The sequence below is a fragment of the Rhipicephalus microplus genome, chromosome 10, assembly GCF_043290135.1.
Source record: "Rhipicephalus microplus isolate Deutch F79 chromosome 10, USDA_Rmic, whole genome shotgun sequence".
NCBI lineage: Eukaryota > Metazoa > Arthropoda > Arachnida > Ixodida > Ixodidae > Rhipicephalus > Rhipicephalus microplus.
The window spans coordinates 38,051,291-38,070,931 of NC_134709.1; the positions used below are offsets into that span (position 1 = coordinate 38,051,291).

The 19,641-nt window shown below is 47.9% G+C and overlaps 2 protein-coding genes across 3 annotated transcripts in view; both read right to left on the reverse strand.

The window, feature by feature from the left end:
* The window catches only part of LOC119180826 (leptin receptor gene-related protein), an 86,429-nt gene that overhangs the window by 44,614 nt on the left and 22,174 nt on the right, over positions 1–19,641 (reverse strand). The window lies entirely within an intron of this gene.
* Positions 1,354–19,279, reverse strand: LOC119180599 (G-protein coupled receptor moody). 2 transcript variants are annotated; one of them, XM_075875485.1, is made up of 3 exons: positions 18,207–19,279; positions 5,816–6,236; positions 1,354–2,941 (listed from the first exon to the last, which is right to left on the reverse strand). In XM_075875485.1, the coding sequence occupies exons 1-3, from the start codon at positions 18,448–18,450 to the stop codon at positions 2,605–2,607; spliced, it is 1,002 nt and encodes a 333-aa protein (XP_075731600.1). In that variant the 5' UTR covers positions 18,451–19,279; the 3' UTR covers positions 1,354–2,604. The 2 variants fall into 2 exon arrangements, with proteins under 2 accessions (XP_075731600.1, XP_037287605.2); XM_037431708.2 differs by having other exon boundaries at positions 5,816–6,233; positions 18,207–19,278.

Sequence of the window (19,641 nt, forward strand, 5' to 3'; positions counted from 1 at the left end):
TTTGACAGTTGGTTCGTCACATCGTGCAAAGCGTCAACAGAGCCAGAAGGGGCGGTCACAGACCGAGTAGCGGTGATTTCTTCTAGTGAAATCACCTTGGTACTCAAATTTCTAATTTCGCTGTCTGCTGCTTTCATTTTGTCCGACATGGCACGAAGGGCGTCAGCATCTACACCAGCCTCATCAGCATTTCGAACAGCATTTGCTCTTTCAAGCGTTTCCACTTTGCGCTTGAAAGAGCAAATATATATATATATATATATATATAGTCAGCATGTTTTTTGTAGAACTTTATCATGTGAAACAATAATACTTAAATTCATCACCGATTTACATTCTCACATAAATGATATTTTTCGAACTGACTGCATCTTTCAGGAGTACTTTAATGTGTTCGACCGTGTAGCACGTTGTCGTGGTATTGCAAAATTACCAGCCCTTAGAATTGACAGCCTAACTTTGTCGCGAGTTGGGCTTTTTGTAATCTTGTAGCCTTCAGTTCACACTCGCAAATAGGTTCTCTTCTTCTCTCAGTAACATAATATCTGGTGTACCGCTGGGAATGGTCCTGGTCACATTAATGATCTTTAATTTAGATTTTCGACGTTATTCCTTCCAGTCTGAAGGGCGATATATGCAAACTCCAGGAGGACTCCCTAGTTTGAGACCCGTGGGGCATCGAAGCCAGAGAGCACGCCCTGGCCGCGATGCCCTGTGGCCCTCCAAGGCCGAACAACGGAGTAGGGCAGCCTCTCAAGAAAAACTGTACACAGGCGCACCGAAAGTATAATAATTCATTAATTTATTCGCAACTTTCCTGTTTCATAAAAACAAAAAAAAAAAGGCGGAAATACCGTGCTCGTTATACTACCGTTTTCGCTTATTCAAAATCACATTATTTACTTTTGAATGCTGACAACTTTATGCATAATAAATTGGGATAAATTTGAAAGTGGGGCTAGTTGGTACGGATTCATTTTTGGTTACAGCGCCAAATCGACGAAGACGGAGGGCGAAAGGGACACAAACATTTGTGTCCCTTTTGTCCACCGTCTTCGATTCCGCGATGTAACGAAAAATGCATCGTTGCATAATATCACTTTGTTCTGTATGGCTACAAACTTGTCGCTAAAATTAAATGGCTGGACTACTTTAGTCACTTTCAGCTTGAGTTTTGGTTCCTTTTCAAGTTTGCCCTACGGCGACCCAAACCAGGATCGACCCTCGACTTTCGGGCCAGCGACCGTGCACTGAATTCACCGCTGTACCTCCACGGTGGACAATCTTGGTGGAGCACAGACTGTGACCGCGGATATTGACTCTTACACAGCACATTGAAGAAATTAAATAATGTGTGATGATGAAAGTGGCTTTATTTGTGAATACCCTGTCGAAAACACCCTTTCAAGTTCGATTCTTCAACAAACTAGTACACCTCATCCACAGGTTGCTTTGTTGCCCTCTGAAGACAACCTTTGACCCAACATATCGTGGTCGCGCTGATTTACTTGTGCCCATTGGTGACGAGTCTCTTCTACGCCATCCGCATGACATCCTCTGCTCGATGGTGGGGTGTAATGGTTCTGGACCAGAATTTTCGATCATCACAATATGTGCGAGAAACGTGCTGAGAACTCTTGAAGCCCGTTGTGTACAGGTGTAAACAGAGCAGCGCATGCCTCCGAGAGTCGAAGGGGTGTGGGTTTCCTGTAGTTTTTGAGACCTGCTTTCTCTGCTGACACAATGGACAACGGTAGAGACAGACCCCGATCGTATATGTCCACTTTCGTAACGTCAAAATTCCCGATAAATGGGCTTCGGCAGCACCTCTGCAGATTAGCAGTTTGTTGCAGGGCACCACGCAGAATTACAATTTAGTCAGTGATTTCAGTTTTTTTTTGTTTTGTTTTTTTGGCGCCAAAGCAACTGAGGCTATGCTGCGCCAGACAAAAGGTGTCTTACGAGTGCGGAGAACCGCGAGTCACGGAGCCATGGCTTATGCGCACACCAACCAGCAGCGCTGCTTTTAAGAGGTCGTGCACCACACGAATATAACACGGGCATCCGGCTTGACAACGTAATGTTAGTGGTAAAGAGAAGACAGCGCGAAAGAACGTATCATTCGAGTAGACGTCACAATTTCGTTAAACATCATGGAATTGCACAAAAAATCAATCCCACAAGTCAAGTTTGCAAATGTTTGCACTGTACGTTCTGATTACGGACTCACTCGCAAACCAACCGTAGGAGGCGCGACTTTGCAAACTGGACTTTGTGCCCAGCTGGCAACCTTCGACCATGCCTCTTCTTCCATGATGCCCGGCGAGCCGCAGAAGCCAACGAGGCCCTAGAATAGTAACTCCACTCAAATGCACCGGTCACCGTGTGTTCATCAATAGAGTTGTCCTTTGCACAGTGGACTCCAATGAGCGCGTATTCATTTGCAGCAATACGAAGACTAGGGCCTTTGGTGTAATCGTCTTCTTTTCCTCCGGCAATAACTCCAGGCTTGTAACAGTTAACCGGCTCACACCAAAGGAACTTGAAAAAACGCTTTGATGTTTTCCGTCGCCTTGTCGCCGACTCCAGTTACGGCTTCGCAGGTCAACCCTCGTTCGAATTGCCGCCGTCACCGCCACCGCAACAGAAGAGGGCCGCGTACGCCCTCCGATAGTCCCGGCTCATGGCTACGTACACGAGCGGGTTGATGCACGGTGCAGCGTAGAACAGGCCGTGCACCAGAAGCGGCGGCGTCTGGTTCAGTCCGACGCTGATGAGTAGCGGCAGGTAGCAGATGCAGAAGGAACACAGGATGGCGCCCAGCACCCCGAGCAGCTGACGCTCTCGACCGCGGCCCGCGCAGATCGAGTTTGAACGTGCCGGCTGCATCGGCTCCCGGCTCAAGTCCGGAGCGCTCGTCGAAGGCTGCATCGCTATCGACCTGTATAGACGTGCGTAACAAAATTTCACCTGTCAGTTCATATGCATAGTGCGTGACGTCCGTTTATATGTTTTGATGCCGCGCACATGCACCCAAGAGGTATAGTTCTGTCGAAAACTGTTACACAAACAAGCACACACGCACACACCCTTGTTATCAGCATTTTGCATATATAGGCGTGTAACTCGGGCGAATACAGCCTTAGTGCACCTTTAACTTAATTATTCAATTGGGAACAGCCGCGCCCTTCGGGGCGTACTTAGTTCAGAATAATCGTAGAAACCATGGTCAAACTACATGGGTCGCGAAACAACGAAAAGTGTCGGCAACCTATTGCCACAGGCATCAACGCCCACCGAAGATCAAAGCGCGAAATATGTGAGGAGGGGACAAACAACCAAAACTAACTACTCAATATAATTTTTTTTCTTCAAAGAGTCGTAATTTTATATATGTCAAAGTTAACTATAAACTTACTTTCCAGTGTATCTCACACCTGGTTAAGTGGTAGATTGCCTCAATTGTTCGTCGAGTGCCATAAATGGGGAGGGTAAGGGGCGTATCCACGCAATTTGCTATCAGAGTTTGTGTGTACGGTTCGGCGTGTTCTTTGATTCGGGGCATCGCCAGGTCAACGAGGCTTTGCTCACTTTTCCGTGGTAAATCCGTACGTACCTGCAGTAGTTTATTTTTTTATGTGCTGTTCCCTGGTGTGACATTCCAGAGCTCAACTAGCTCACAGAATGTGTAGATAGCCGCTCCTCTGACTGCCGACTGCTTTCGCTGGAGCATGGCTGGCGTGCCCTCATCTTTGGTGACGGTGAACGCGACATGCTAAGCAACGAAACGCCGTACTCCACGGCTGCCAAAGCTATATGTTCAAAGATGCTATCTCGCTGGAATGGTTTTCGACGATTGGGCGACGTGAGTTGTCGAACTATTGATTGATTGATATGCGGGGTTTAACGTCCCGAAACCACTACATGATAATGAGAGACGCCATAGTGGAGGGCTCGTTTTCGAACTATTCTACTGTTGTGCTCGTGAACAGTTTTCTCACAATTGCCTCCTCGGCGAAGTTTCTTGTGCGTATCGCAAGTACGTCATTTGGATAATAAATCAACTTTGCTTCCTCAATCTTTGTTTTTTTTCTCTCCCACATGCAATTATCGAGACACAATGTGCAATAAAATTGCGATAACTAACGGCACGTAAAAGGTTAGCAATTAAGAAAATTTTCAATTTCGCGCCATGTAGGACAAATGCGCGACGTCACTACCACTTCCGGTTGTCAAGCCACTTTTTATTTTTTTGTTTGTTGTTAGTTGTCTCCTCCTATCACAGATGGCGACCGTGGCAACGAGCCGCTGACTACTGGATCCACGGGCTTCAAGGAATGACGATAGTTATAGCGCGAAAACAGGACGACGACAAAAGAGGCAATAAGTACACGAAGGACACGTCGTTCTGTTCTCGCGCTATAACTATCGTCATGCCATACCAACTAGCCCAAGCTGCCACACTTCTATGGAAGTTACGTTACCAGTTTACTTATACCTTGGATAATCTACGTTGTGTGCATCACCTTGTTTTAATGTGCCCGCCAATAATATCATATTAAAATTTGTGATTTAACGTCCCAAAACCATGATATGGTTATGAGAGACGCCGTAGTGGAGGGCTCCGGTAATTTAGACCACCTATGGCTCTTTAACGCGCACCTAAATCTAAATGCACGGGCCTTAAGCATTAATCGCCTCCTTCTAAATGTGCCCGCCCAGGGTGGCTTTGCTGGAAGGATGCCACCCACACTGCTATAAACAAGTTGCCCTCTTGCACACAATTCGTCGAGGACAAAAGGGGAGGGGAAAAACGCACGTCTGATTGGATTTACGTGCGCGATAAATTTGGAGTCTCTCATTTCGGCGTGCTTTGCAATCACGTCGTTGTTTTGGGCTCTTACGACCATAGAATTTTGTATAGTTACAATGCTCGAGTTCCTCTGCTCACCCCACTTTAATCTTAAGAGTATGACGCCCATGACAAACCGATACTGTTAAAGGACGGCACTCTGGCAATAACGCCTTTCTTGCACCGGCAACTGCAGAAAAAAGGTTTAAAAAGAAATGTGCCTTTGAGGACCATTTGGACACATTTTATTTTGCTAATCAAATAACAATATCACCATCCTTCCATTGTTTGCAAACGTCTGCGTTGACTGAGGCGTAGCCTCCTCTTTTTATTAAAGAGGTGGGGTTGTTGCTTGAAGGGGATGGGGGAGTGAACAACAACCCCTTCCTTCCCAATTTTCATAAATTTTGCACGTGTATATATTTACAAGCACACATAAAAATGTGTGCACGAACATATGTAATGTATGGTTGGAACCCCTTCTGCCCCTCGGGAAATGATTTCTGGCCATGCTCCTGACGCCGATTAGAAGTCAAGAGCATCAGGTAAATCCCGTGTGAAGTGAAGCGAATGAAAAGTTTATTAAATGCGCATGAAATGTTTTAAAGTGAGACAAATGTAAAAGTAAGACATCTTTGTAGAGCAAATGTGATCAAGAAGCTTGCGGTGATCGTCGCCACATGAAGGACAGGGTCAGATTGATTTGCAAAACAATTAAGAGGCCGTAGGGCTTAATACCTTTGTCACACGGGCACTTAAAAGTCTTTTAAGTAAGCGGTCTTTTTCCGAAAAGGAGTTCCTGACAGCAGACACACGGCACAGAGCGAACTCCTTTTCAGAAGCGGTCTTTTTCGTAAACGGAGTTCGTCGATCTCTTTAACGGCTCCGAATGAGTAGCCTCGATTCTGAGTGTGTGGTGATGATGATGATGAAAAGGGCTGTTAACTTTTTTTTTTTACTCACTGCAGCGTTCCTATGTGTGATGTCAGTCTTCGACGCGAGTGGCGCAGAGCCAGAAAGAGTCTCGGATAGCAGGCGGCAAACAGCAGCAGTGGCAACAGCGCCGATCCCAGGTAGATCACGGGCCGGTAAACGGCACTGGGCAAGACGGTGCAGCTCTGGAGCCTCTTGTCCCAGCCCAAGCTGGCGCCGGGTACCCCAAGTGCGGCGGGCAGCAGCAGTCCCGCCGGCAGCACCCAGCACACGGCGGCCAACAGGAGACAGCTGCCGGGGCTGAAGATGCGGGCGTAAGACCTCGGCTTCACAACGCTGGTGTACCGGTTCAGCGTGATGAGCTGGATGCTGGCCAGTGAGCTGCCCACAGCAACATGGCGCACCAGGGCGGCCGCTACGCAGAGGCGTTGGCCGTGCGTCCAGTCGCCTGCTTTCAAGGGTGGAGGTCAAAGGTAAGTAATGAGGTCGGTATGAATAAGGGAAGAACGGTGTGCGAAGGTCAGTCGTATATATGGTACAATGAGCACTACGCGCATATAGTCGATCATGGGTCGGCACAACATTGGGTGCGAATTCATTCGAGCTTGATCGCTGAAGAAACACCAAGCAAAAAAAAAAAAAATCAAATCTCGCAACGATCCAGCGCAATACCACGACAAACTGGCAGCGTTGCGGATATTCCAGGACGCGAAGCAAACTTGGATAAACTGAAAGCGAACAAATAAACGGACGCAATATATTGTGGGCCGCAAAATAAGGAGCGTACTAATGCGATCGCGCGGGAACACTCAGAGGTTGCTGAACATTTTCATTTCGAACTGTCCAGGAAGTGGCGTACGCACACACACGCACTTATATATATATATACGGCTAGTTTCACCTCTCAGTCGTCTATTAGGCTCGGTGGGTTCCTTTGATCCTCGCCGCCGCCGCCGCCGATGGACCTCACATACGTCCTGCACAGGGAATTCCCCGAGTTTCACAGAGAGCAATGAAATGGAGCGAGTGGGCGGGCACCGTTCTATATGAAGACTACGTCTGGAGTTTCCTACGGAAATAACACAATAAAGACACCTGGCGCTATGATACCAACTGTCAGCGCTGTATCGCTGCGAATTTCGGTCAGAATGCACGTACACGTAAGAAGTTTTCATGTGCGGCTTTGGGCAATAGATGGTTTAGACATTAGAGTCTTTCGGCAAGTTACGGAAATACGGCACGCCAATGCGGTAAGGTATTGCCTTAGTGCTCCTCCTTTCTCGCTTTGTGTGCTTAACTTAATTGCTTTTAGTAGCAGTGACTGCGTATCCCCTGAATTATATGTTCCTCGTTAAGAATACGTACGCTTGCAGGCAACAATGAGGCGTGACAACCCCGTGGTAATCTTTGAAAAAAAAAATAATTATCGGCTTGTCTCCGTGCTTTCCTGCAAATGCCGTCGAAAGACGATTGTCTTCTGCCGGCCGTACTACGTAAGTCCTGCAGTCTCATCCGCAGCCACCCGTGAGGCTGTTCTCGAACGATTTCCGTCCGGGCATGATAAATGCAATGGCGGTTTGTCTCAACATGCTTCATTTTACCGCGATACCACTGCTGGCATGCTGTGTGTTAGTGCCTCCACGATATGTCAGCAATGTTTTTGTCACGTGTGGTACTTGTATGATAGTTTGCGAAGAACCATTTGTGTTCATGCATTTTATTCTGTGGTATTGTGAATGGCTGTCCGCATCAACTTCTGGAGCGCCGAAGTAGACGTCAGCCGTAGTTGGCAGCACCATGTAATCGGCAGAGGGCTTTTTCTTGCATACATTTTCAGCGCAGCTTAAGAAACAGTAGGTTCTTCAGATGATTACGTATATATGTATTTTTTTTAGTAATGGAACACACCAGCTCATTCGTACGTATTGACGATGCACCTCAGATATGCGTAATAATTTATTTTTGATCGTCGACAATGTTCACAAAGCCACCAGTTCAAGATGGCTGAACATTCAGCAAGTGCTTGAACTTTGTCCGGGAGCCTGAATCATGTGACAGACAGACATATAGACATACGAACAGACAGACCGACAAACATACTATATGGTCTAGCAAATTAAAAAAAGGACTATCTTCCTTTTAAAGAAAGAAGGCTTTGTGATGTCGTAGTTCTATCGCTAGAATGACTGATAGCGTAGCACCAACACACATACAAACTGTGCTACGGTGAACTCGGACGCTCGAAAATGCTTGGGCTGGTTGATAGTTTGAATTGTGGGGTTTAACGTCCCAAAACCACCATATGATTATGAGAGACGCCGTAGTGGAGGGCTCCGGAAATTTCGACGACCTGCGGTTCTTAAACGTGCACCCAAATCTGAGCACACGGGCCTACATTTCCACCTCCATCAGAAATGCAGTCGCCACAGCCGGGACTCGATCCCGTGACATGATGAGCAGCCGAGTACCTTAGCCACTAGACCACCGCGGCGGGGCTCAAGTTTGATTACTTATCGAAACTGAAAACGGACGCATCGCTCGTTGCTTATAGGTTTTAATTGGCACCGCCCCACAAACGCAGTCTCGTCGGCTTCGTTGAACCCCAGCACAGTGTACGGCAAAAGGGCGCCGCACAACAATGCCTAATGGTCGTCGGAGAACTGCCGACCAGGACGCAATCGTCCGGCACGATCAACTGTCGTTCGTACCACGCCGGGATGTTCTCGGAACGCAACGCTCATCCATCCACTGCCTCGACTTGGGTGTTCTCTTTTTCTTCTTCCTGAGAAACGCGACTAAGTAGGGGCGTCGAAGCAGAAAATAAACAAAAATACATCGACCAGGAAGAAGAGCTGCAAGCGTGCGCTAGCTCAGACGATGGTTTCTCTCGTCCCCCGTGTATACACCGCCGAGCGTTTGACAATTGTCAATAGTCATTGTCGGCAGAGCGTATACACTGCGAAGGCCCCGACGAGACACATTAAAGCTCCGGTGGTCAGAGCACCTGAGTGCTCGCGTCTTTAGGACTTGCCGACCAACTCCGCAACGTGGCGACACACACAGGACCGCCAAAGAGGTTTCGACCACAATCCCTTTTGCTCGGAATAAGTACGTTCTTGCTTCGACACGGTCTCCCACATTCTTTCCTTGTCCGCACCGAGCAAAACAACACTGGTCGAAAAGCCCCGAAGGCGCATCAGTCTCGAAGCGGGCTATCTTCAAAGGTATGCTAACACGCATTTCGGAACTCGTAAAAAAAAAAAAAGTAGTCGAAGGACTCCCACTTTGCAGGTGCAAGGGCTGTAAGTGGTTGTTTGCTCGAAGAAATACGTGTACAAAAACGAGGCAGCGAAAATAACATTTTTTTTTACTGCTGACCGCACTGCAATTCTGCGCAGTGCGAGCAGCTGACACCTGAACGGCGACAGTCTTTATTGCTTGTCGGCTTCACAGTGTGCCGCCATTTATTCGCGCCGTTTTCTCAGGAATAAGCGACGCATAATTTGCGGGCGTACTCTTTTTTTATTATTATTGCGTGAGTTTTTTTCCCTACGGCATCAGTACATAGAAGGGCTATAAATAGAACTGCCTGTAAAGATTTATGTAAGTACATGTTGCGGACGCCACGCGGTTGCAACGGATTCAATAGAACGTGCTTGCACCAGATTCGGGGAAGTGTCGCCACCACCACGGTAAGTTCTTGCACCGCGGCCTCCTCTAAGTACCTATAAATGCGAAATTAAACGAAATGGCACCATTTGTCTTTTTTTAAACAAGTTTGTTGAACTTCACTGTAAGCTTTTGTCCCTGAACTGTGCTTTCAAATGGGTTGCATATTTTATATGCACTCGATGGGGTTTAAATACCTTTGCTCAGTACTGACCCGAATTTCTTATTTTAAAATGTAATCTTTAGATGCGCTCATGCATTGGTTTATATTTTCGATAGAGGTGAAAATGCTGTAGGCCTGGCGTGCTCAGATTTAGGTGCATTTTAAAGAACCCCAGGTGGTTGAAACTTCCAAAGCCCTTCACTTCGGCGCCTCTCAAAATCGCGTGGTGACTTTAAGACGGTAAACCCTTCCCCCCCCCCCCCCCCCCATATCACTGATCATCGAATCAATTCTCTACCGAGAAAGTTGAAGTGTAAAGTTTGAGATAAATACGCATAACACGAAGATAATGTACCGTTGTCCGGCGAGAGGGCGAGTTTATGACTGGCAGCCCCGGGCGATATGCATAGAACTCGCCGAGTTATAAGTATACATGACCTGAAATGCGTATACGGGGAACTTTGCCAAATAATTACCGACAACGCACTGCTGTCACTAAACCGGAAAATGTACAGAGTATCCTCACCCCCCCCCCCCCCCCCCCCCGTCGTGAGCGCCTATATATACAAGCCTGTGAAGCGGCTGCTTGTTCCCTTGTCTTCTTACATTTCGGAAGTGTGTGAGGCATTCGCCAGTAACAAGCGTTTGTTTCCCTCTCTCGTTGCCTCTTGTGTTCCACGGGGTATGTATACGATTCTGCTTGTATATATACGTCTTTCACTGCAGGGTCGGTGCCCTCCTTGTCCGGCGGCAGCGTTATTAAGAAAGAGAAACAGTCTTTTTTTTTTTTTTTCCCCCAGCGTCGAAACCGTGGGACCGCGCCTCCTGCTGGGCATCCGGCGTCTTTTAATGAGTTTCCCGCGCACGCGATTCCGGCGCGTATTCTAACGAAACGGCAGGAGGTCGCGCCGACCACCGTACGTGCCGCTAACGGCTTAAACGAGTCATTCCGATTACCGAATTTCGCGCGGGGCAAGGAAAACCGACAGACCCCGTTTGTACGAGGTCGTTATCAATGGTCGAGCTCTTTCTCGACAGGCATATACGAAAGTCTATATATAGCTGGAGGTTCCATCGTATATGCACGGGCGGTTGGCACAGTAAGCCCGGTATTGAATTTTAGTTGCTTCCCCGCGCTGCTAACTAATGCGTTTACATCTCTGACTGTACTGAACATAACTAATAGTCATAAGCAATTTATAGAATAGACTTCGCTCCCAGAATTGCAGCGCGCCAGCCATTCGTATGCGCGCGAGAGTCGTGTTGTCTCCTTTGTAACCTTAAGTGCTTTTCGCTGCTAACATAATACGTACCCATAATAAAACTGATAAAACTGGTAATGGGAGAAGTGTGAAGGAAAGAGCGTTCCCGCTCAATAATATCGTCGAAAAATTATGGGACCCCAAAGCTTCGCATTCAGTATTTGAACACGATGGCGATGTCCTGTTCCTATAGTATACAGTCCGTACTTAGTACATGAAACCTCTCCGATCTTGCGGTGGGCTTAAGGAATATGCGCAGTAGCATGTGTGCCTTTTGTAGTGGGTAAGCGGCTTTAAACCACGAAGTCATTATGATAATCACGTGTTCTGACACGAGATGGCAATGGGCGCTTGTATCACGCATTCACGCATTATTACCAGGGAGAAGTGATTTTAAATGAAAAGAAGGAAAAAGTGAGTTCCGTAACTGTCTCTCAGGGGGAGGGCACCTCAACAGTAGCTCACGAGGGGTGGGGGCAAAGGAGGGATCAAAAGGTAAAGAGACGGGGAGAGAGGAAGGAGAGAGCGAGGCGCAGGGACAGCGATCGACGGAAGTGAGGAGAAGATAGGAAAGATGGAGACGGTAGCAGGAGTCAGAGGACGAGGCACCACTGGCGAGAGCTCTTGTCGGCGACAGGAGGTGTCGTAGGACCAACCCAGTCGGCCAGAGTTGCACAGTCGTCGGTGATCGCGAGGGCACAACTGGTCGGCACGGAGTCCAGCGAGCCCGTTATTACTGCAGTCTTTCATCTCGTATTGTGAAGCTCGTATACAGGACGCGTTTGTTTGTCAAACATGGAAGTTAATTTCACTGCATTTCCGAGCAGAGAAAGTTATTTTCATTGCATTCGCAGCAAGACACCTGGCCGTCTGGTAGAACATCCGCTTGCCTCGCAAACGGCTCTGTCCGATGACCCACTCGGACCCAAGTGACCCGGGCTTGGTCCCCTCTCTGGCCCAGGATTTTTTTATGTTTATTTTATTTGTATCGTTCTCAATTTTGCGGTCGCGCAGTGATGATTTTTTTTTTTTTTTTTGCTCACAACCAACGACGCCGACGCCGAAATTTCTGTGAAACGAGCTCCTTAACTCTATCGCGTAAAAACGGCGTCGGAATTCTGCTTGTATAACCTAAGGTATTTCTTAGTTTATTTGTAGCACGAAGGCTGCGGCTCACACTCACCCTGAAGGATAGGTCAAGGTAACGTATATGTGGCGTATGGCTGATAACTGCACTATTGCTTATCAATATATTACTAAAAAAATTTTCTTCGCCACATGCCAGGTTTCAGTTCTGTTTACGGCAGTGGTTCTCAAATGGGGTTCCGCAACATTACGCCTGTGCATTTTTTTTTTTGCGGGGGGAGGGGGGAGAGTGTTTACATATTTCTAGTTCCAGGTCCTGCTCCAGGAGCTGCAGCCGCATCTGAACAAGACCTCCTTGGCTACCTTGGCACCCCAATTAAAAACTAAGCCCACTACATCAGCCCTCCTCCACCCACCCGCCTTGTTCGTCACATCAAGTAGTCCACCATCACTTCGACCAGTCCACAATGGTTATGATGGTTAGCCACCATACTATGGTTCCCCCGACCCATCGATGGCTGAGGAACACTAGTCTTACGGCATGCATGCGGGAAAGAGCGCTTCAGCTCCGCCAATGTCGTCGGCCCTGGTCTACGGTTATTTGTTGGGCCATGGCCTCAGAGATGATGGGCGCGCCGCGTGCCCGCCATCTCGGATGCCAAGGTTGGGCTAACGATTGCTTTCTTTATTTTTAGTGCCAGTGGTGACTAGGGGAGTTTAACCATTTTTTGTGGTGTACGTTTGTTTTATGATGGACCGTAACTATACGACACAGCGTGACGACCTTAGACGCCGACCAGCCGAGATCATTAAGTGTCTCAAACCTAAGATTAATGGGTTCGCCGTCCCAATATACATAAAATATCCAGTTTCCCCGAACAGCAATGTCGGGATCTTAGCTAACGTTTACCAGGCAGTTCAAGTTTTTGGTCAACAACCAGTGACACGGACATTTGTGTGCGGAATACGCGGAAACATGAAAAAAAAAAAAGAAGGGAGGGAGCCTTACGTAACGCAGCCAGCCTTGGCAAGCAAACTTGTTTTCAAGCCAGCAGTACAGTATCGTCCTATAACACGTGACCTCTTTGCGTCAATATCACGCAACCAATGAGATTTCCCGAGACTTCTGAGTATGGCGCCCGGGAGCTTTTAATTGAAGCGCGCTTGTTCGGCGCACACCGGCCTGCTCATGAAGGAGGTTCAGAAACGGAACGCCATAGAGAGTATATTAAAAACTACCACATGCTTTGACGTTTTGATCACGCGTTGTACCGACACCACGGGCTTCAGTCAAGTGACGTAGTGCTCCCTCTCTTTTACTTCCTCTATGCGCGGAAGGCCGCTTGGCGTCCCGGAAAGGAGGAAATGCGTTTGGAAAGGGCATTTGTGCAAATTCTCACGGGGTGGTATAGCGTAGGTGGTGGGTGAGGCCTACAGTTATTCGGAAGTTGTAACCAACTGGAGCTGCACATCCAGCTAAAAAAAAAAAAAACGAAAAGTTAAGTCGTGGCTTAGCTCTTCTATATTAGGATATTAGATGGAGGCGGAAATGTCGAGGCCCGTGTGCTCAGATTTGGGTGCACGTTAAAGAACCCCAGGTGGTCAAAATTTCCGGAGCCCTCCACTACGGCGTCTCTCATAATCATATGGTGGTTTTGGGACGTTAAACCCCACAAATCAATCAATTATATTAGGATATTTGTAGCATCAGCTAAGGACTGACTGACGTACGAACGGACGGACTAGCGAATGAACTCACGCGAGATCAACTCCACGTGGCGCGCCAGCTGTGCGTTGTGTGACGTCACTGCTCCTCAGGCATGTGCGACACGGCTCTCGACAATCCGAGCGAAACCGCTCGACCTCGGCCAGTGTAGCTTCCGCTACAAAGTTTTGTATTTGCGGGGAAGCTGCAGTTTCCCACTCAGCCCGAAGCATCAAAGTCTAACCCCCGTATTCACAACCGATCCTCGACTCGACTTTCACCCTTCACTTGACAGAGTTGAGCACTGCGCCGCTGCTCGGCTGAAATTGACGCTGCGCCGCTCGAGAATCGCGCTACGTTGTGGTGATAAGCAGTGACTTGCTGTGCCTAGAGAAGGCGCTTCCATCGGCTTTCTCAAGTGAAGGTGAAGCGTTGAGTGAAGGGACGTTCTAGAATACGGGGGCAAATCATCTCCCAGTTTCATACCCAACCAGACAGACTTCTGTCGAATGGTTACATTCAAACCCGAAACATATATTTTGATTGATTGATTGATATGTGGGGTTTAACGTCCCAAAACCACCATATGATTATGAGAGACGCCGTAGTGGAGGGCTCCGGAAATTTCGACCACCTGGGGTTCTTTAACGTGCACCCAAATCTGAGCACACGGGCCTACAACATTTCCGCCTCCATCGGAAATGCGAAACATATATCTTCCGTTAACGTATATAGTTCCTCCTGCTGTGCGCTATACCGTACGTCGACGATCTATTTCTATAATTGAATATTTTATCCCTAACAGTATGAGACTTAAGTACAACACACAACACACCATCAAATAATAAATTGTGCGCGTCAATAATTAAATATCAAAGCGGAAACGGGCATCTTACATGGATCACGTGTCCCGGAGACTTAGGTCTGTCGTGCTGTACCTTCTGCAATGCAACCGCCATGACTAATGCGGGCTGCTTTTGCGCTCAAAATGTAAAGTTCATGCCGTTTATAGTGCAATTCAACGCCCTGGAAAGTAAAAATAAAATAACAGTATAGCTTGTACTGGATGTGCAATTCTAAGGAAAAACAGGTGCTGCTGGGCACCTATCTATGTAATCCTGGCACTTGCTGTATTCTTACGTGTAGCGCATTATGTTTTTTTTTTCTTTTTAAGCCCATCTCTCTCTTGCTCGTTCTCTTGATTTGTTTCTTTTTCTTGTTCTTTCTACCTTTCCCTCTCTTTCTCTCTATCTCTCTATCAACTCATTCTATTTCTTTATCTCTCTCTTCGTTGATCCTCTCTAGTTCTATTTCCGCAATTCCCCTCTATCTTTCTCAATTTTTTTCCTCTGCTATACCTGACTCCTCCCCTCTTCCTCGCCATTACATCTCATTAGCCGTCGCATTAGTGCGCACGATGATTCTAGTGCTCCCTATAACTGCTGTTCTGCCGGCATAAGCAGACCACTGCAGACTCCCAAGAGGAAGGGCTGGACAATTGGGAGGTGACACCCTATGGAGAAGAGCATTTACACGTATATAGAGTGCTACACTGTCGGTACAGATCCACAGAAGGGGCAGTAGGAGGGCTACAAAGTCGAGATAGTATACAGTTCCGCTGCTAGGATAACTTTTTTTTTCCTTAATGACGGTCAGCACAATAAAAGAACAAGAAAAACATGGAAGTACTGACCGGCATGAGTATATATTGATTGATATATGGGGTTGAACATCCCAAAACCACCATATGATTATGAGAGACACGGCACGAGTATATATGGTGCAACTACTCCCAATTTCCTACACTGTGATGGGGTTTATTGAAGTATAGCGAAGTCGCAATGAAGTCGCGGCGGGAGAGGACCGTACGGCAAGGCTGGCAAATACAGTCTTTCGCGCAATCAGAACGCGGGTTCTTTCGTCTTCTTTCGCAGGCGCATACACGTTGGTTCATCTTCTCTAGTGCACTATATGGGTAATGACTTTTACGTACGCATTCCAGAGGGTAGATCTGGGTGCGAAAACTGCCACGTGTACTGAACGAACATATACAATGAGGATCGATCGGTCCACTATCATTGCCATATAGCTCGCCACAGAGCTCGTCCTCTTCCCCTTCTTCAACTTATTGTTGTAGTGCGTTCTTATTACGATGTGCTCCACAATAGGTTTGTGGAGCACATTGTAGCGGTGCTCTAGTGCCGCTAGTGTCTAGTTTCATCTCCCTCATCCCTCTCCCATGCGCAGGGTAGCAAACCGGCTGCCTATAGGCTGGTTAACCTCCCTGCCTTTCTTTTCCCTCTATTTTCCTTCCTTCCTTCCTGTAGCGGTGCGCAACACCAGATGAACTTTCACCACCTCATTTATTTATTTATATGTGAGGTTTGACGTCCCGAAACCAACGTATGATTATTAGAGACGTCGTCGTGGAGGGCTCCGGAAATTTTGACCACCCTTGGTTCATAAACGTGCACCCAAATCTGAGCACACATGCCTACAGCACTTTTGCTACCTGCGTAGCGTTCTTTAACATACACTTGCGCCTGTAAATCTAATTAGATGGGCGTATTTTGCATCCCTCCCCCTAAAGCTGGGAATCGAGCCCACGTCCTCGATCACCTTAGTCGGTAATCGATCAAGGCAGACACATGACTTTGGAATAAAAGAGGACAAGGAGAGGCTCTTGCTGTGTTCGGCCTCATTGCTCTGCTTGTGTGCATACGTATTTTAGTTGCGCTAATTACCCAAGTCGTGTGCGAGGCTATACCTGGATTTCTCTAATTCGTCCTCACGTTCTCAATGGTATTATTTATGATATGCTATTTAAGCAGAATCAACATCGTATAGTCCTGGACATTGTTGATAACTAACATGTGCTGACTTCGCTGATAGCGTCACACACGCACCCGCGTTCAACTGCTCACAATCTACGCGGAGTGTCGGCGCTGACATGTCGTAACCGCATTCATTAAGCCGTTTGCCAAGTCGCGAAGCCCAGCGCTATAGGCATGCAGAAAAACTCATTACGTTTTCTGGCAACGCTTCTTGCAGGTCTCGCACGTCCGTTATCAGCGCGCGCGCCACATTTGTTATTAATTAAGCCGTACCTCAGGGAAGAAACAACGAGCCAACGTTTGCCAGAGTGCTTTGAACACGATATATATGTGCCTTGCCTATAGGGTGCTTGAGGTGGCTGTGGCTCGCGCGTTGTTGCTTCAGGGGGTAAGTGAGCCGGTATATAGAAATCCATCGCGTATATAATGAGCGTAGCGTGCGAACCTACAGCGGCCTTGCCAGAATGCCACATAGGTTCTCTCTCTTTCTCAACTCGTTTCGCTAATGCGTATATGCCCAAGCGAGTGGCGCAGAGTTCGAGGTGACAGTGCGTGAGAGAGAAGCACCGTCGGCCTATATGGTAACGACGTCGTCGTACACTTGCGCGCTCTCGTTTTCTGTGGGAATAAGAGCCCGACGAGTTTACCGCAGTTTCTCCTGCAGTATAGCCTCCCACTTTCAAGTATAGGCCTACCAAGCGGTCCAACAGATATTTATGAAATTCAAGAGTTTAGCTTTGCCTCTTGGTCACTACACTCATTTGTTATGCTGCGTCTCAGAACAAAGTATACTGCGGCAATAATCTATATTGTGTCACTAAGCTTGAAATGAATCGATGATCGATATTGCCTTTCGCCGTGCGCTGTCACACTTTGCGCATTTGGGCTTCCATTTGCAGTCGCGGTTGTTTCTATCTTTACTCTGCTAATTATCGAAGCAGTTGCATTAACTTCCTTTTGTTTTTGCAGCAGATTTGTCAGCAGCACACTGTCAAAGCTGCAGGCACTTGCGAATTCTATGTGAAGCTTTGCGCACATAAATACGTAGTTTCTCATGTTTTCTGTCTTCTATTGTACGGAAGTCATACAAAGCTGGACCATACTCATGAATTTTTTTTGTTTGAGTCATTTCTACCACTCCTCATGGATTGAGTTACTTGCTTGAATCGGTGTACTGTCTTACGGAAGACATATGAAGCCGGAACCAAGTTCATCAAATTTTTCGTTTTGTAGTATCATTTCTGCCATTGGTCGGTAACATTCACTAAAGACATATGTCCGGCATGAGGATTATATGGAGTAGTTTACTTCGAAAATAACAAAGTAAAAAAATTGTTTTCTTGGTGTGTGAACACAGACGATACTACATGCATGTAAACCGCATACTTTTCGTTTGAGTGGCACCGCAAGGTACTTGAAAGCATGTAGAATCCATGTAATAAATTTAGGTTTGACCATATTCGACGTGAAGCTTAACAGGTCATATAGAAGTCAGGGAGAACATGGAAACTAGAAACGATGAATAATGCTCGGAAAGTGGGGTGTCACGTACGCCAACGTGTCCGAAAACGAACTTGTCTTCTTTAAGGCTGCACCTGCCCTGAAGAAGGAGGCATGTTGCAGCCTTAAGAACACAAGTCCGCTACGTTACAAAGATTTCTCATTGCTTAACATGGTTCGTAAGACATGGAAGACATCTCACCGTAATAGAAGACGGCCGAATCCAAGGGCCCATTGAACAGACTGAAGGCCAGGTCTGCCAGCGACAGGTTGACCAGGAAGCAACTGGTCGCCCGACCGCGGAGTCGTGCGTCTCTGAGCAAGGCCCAAGCCGTGGCCAAATTCACCGCACTACCCAACACAGATAGGAAGGCAAACAAGGAAAATTGCACGGGGTTCGCAGGAGCAGTCATGTCCGACAGTTTGCAGCCCGTTTCAGTGTACATGTCAAACTTTAACCTGCGCTATTTCGATCCCACTGCCGACGAGAAATGTTTTTCAGACTTCTGTGAATGGTTAGCTGCAGCTTCGTTTGTTTACCGAAAGTTTCTCAGATGGGTTACCATGACGTCACGTTGTACGGCCTGTAGCGGGTCTCATCTAGACTTTGCCGAGTCTCCTAAGGCAAAGCTGTAAATCAAGCACCAGGAGTCGCATATGCAGGATGAACGTAGGCCTACAGAGACGTTTGAACATGGATATGCGGCGCTGATGGTCGGGAAAAGCTATCTGCAGCATGCATCTTCGTAGCGTGAAGTTTGTTTCGTCGCAAAGGACTTAGCAAGATTCGTCGGTTCTTTTTGCAAGGTCACGTGGTGCGCTAGCCTTTCTCACACTTGCTTTACGCGGCACTCCAATTACTCGCAGTGGTGCCGGTAGAGCCTTCTGGCACAGTCCATTTTTCCACGGGTTACTTTCACAAGTGCTTTGTTTGCAGAGTCACCTGGCACACGCGACGTTGCACAAAGTGGGTCGCGGTGGTGCTCTTTAAGCCTCGCCGTCATGCACGCGCCGCAAGTAGCTTCTGTGTACTTCCAGCAATTCGTTGTTTGCTTAACTCGATGCACCCTCGAGCGTTCCGGTGGAATCGACCCCGCACTGGAAAGAGCGTCGGCGAAACGGCGCAGCGCCTCCTCGCAGCATCGCTGTCGGGAGTCGAACGTCGTCGGGCGTTGGTGGGACACAGGCGGGCTTCCTGGGACGCGTGTGTCACGCAAGGAGATCGCTCCTTGGGGCCGGATGCTCGCCGCCAGCTGCGGCCGATTACGCTCAACCCTCCGCCAGCCGGGCGTGTGACGTGTTGTCGTCGCCGGAGCGCGATACCGCGGCGTCCGGCTTCCCGTCGAAGGCGGCATCGACGTGCCGCACAATGCCCGAAGAAAAAGGCCCGCTGCTTGCCGATTCTGTACAGCTGGCGCTCCGAGGACTGAGTCGCCGGCGCCGCGCGGTCGCCGAAGCTGTGATTCGACAATAAGAGGAGTGTGTGGCTACGGCGTATAGCATTGGCAACTATAGATCCCGCGGATATCCACATCACCCGTTTACGTGGAACGCTATATACAGGACTCGTTTCGTATATGGGAGACCGTCATTTGCCGGATGAGTATACGACAGCGGTAGTGATAGGAAAAAAACAA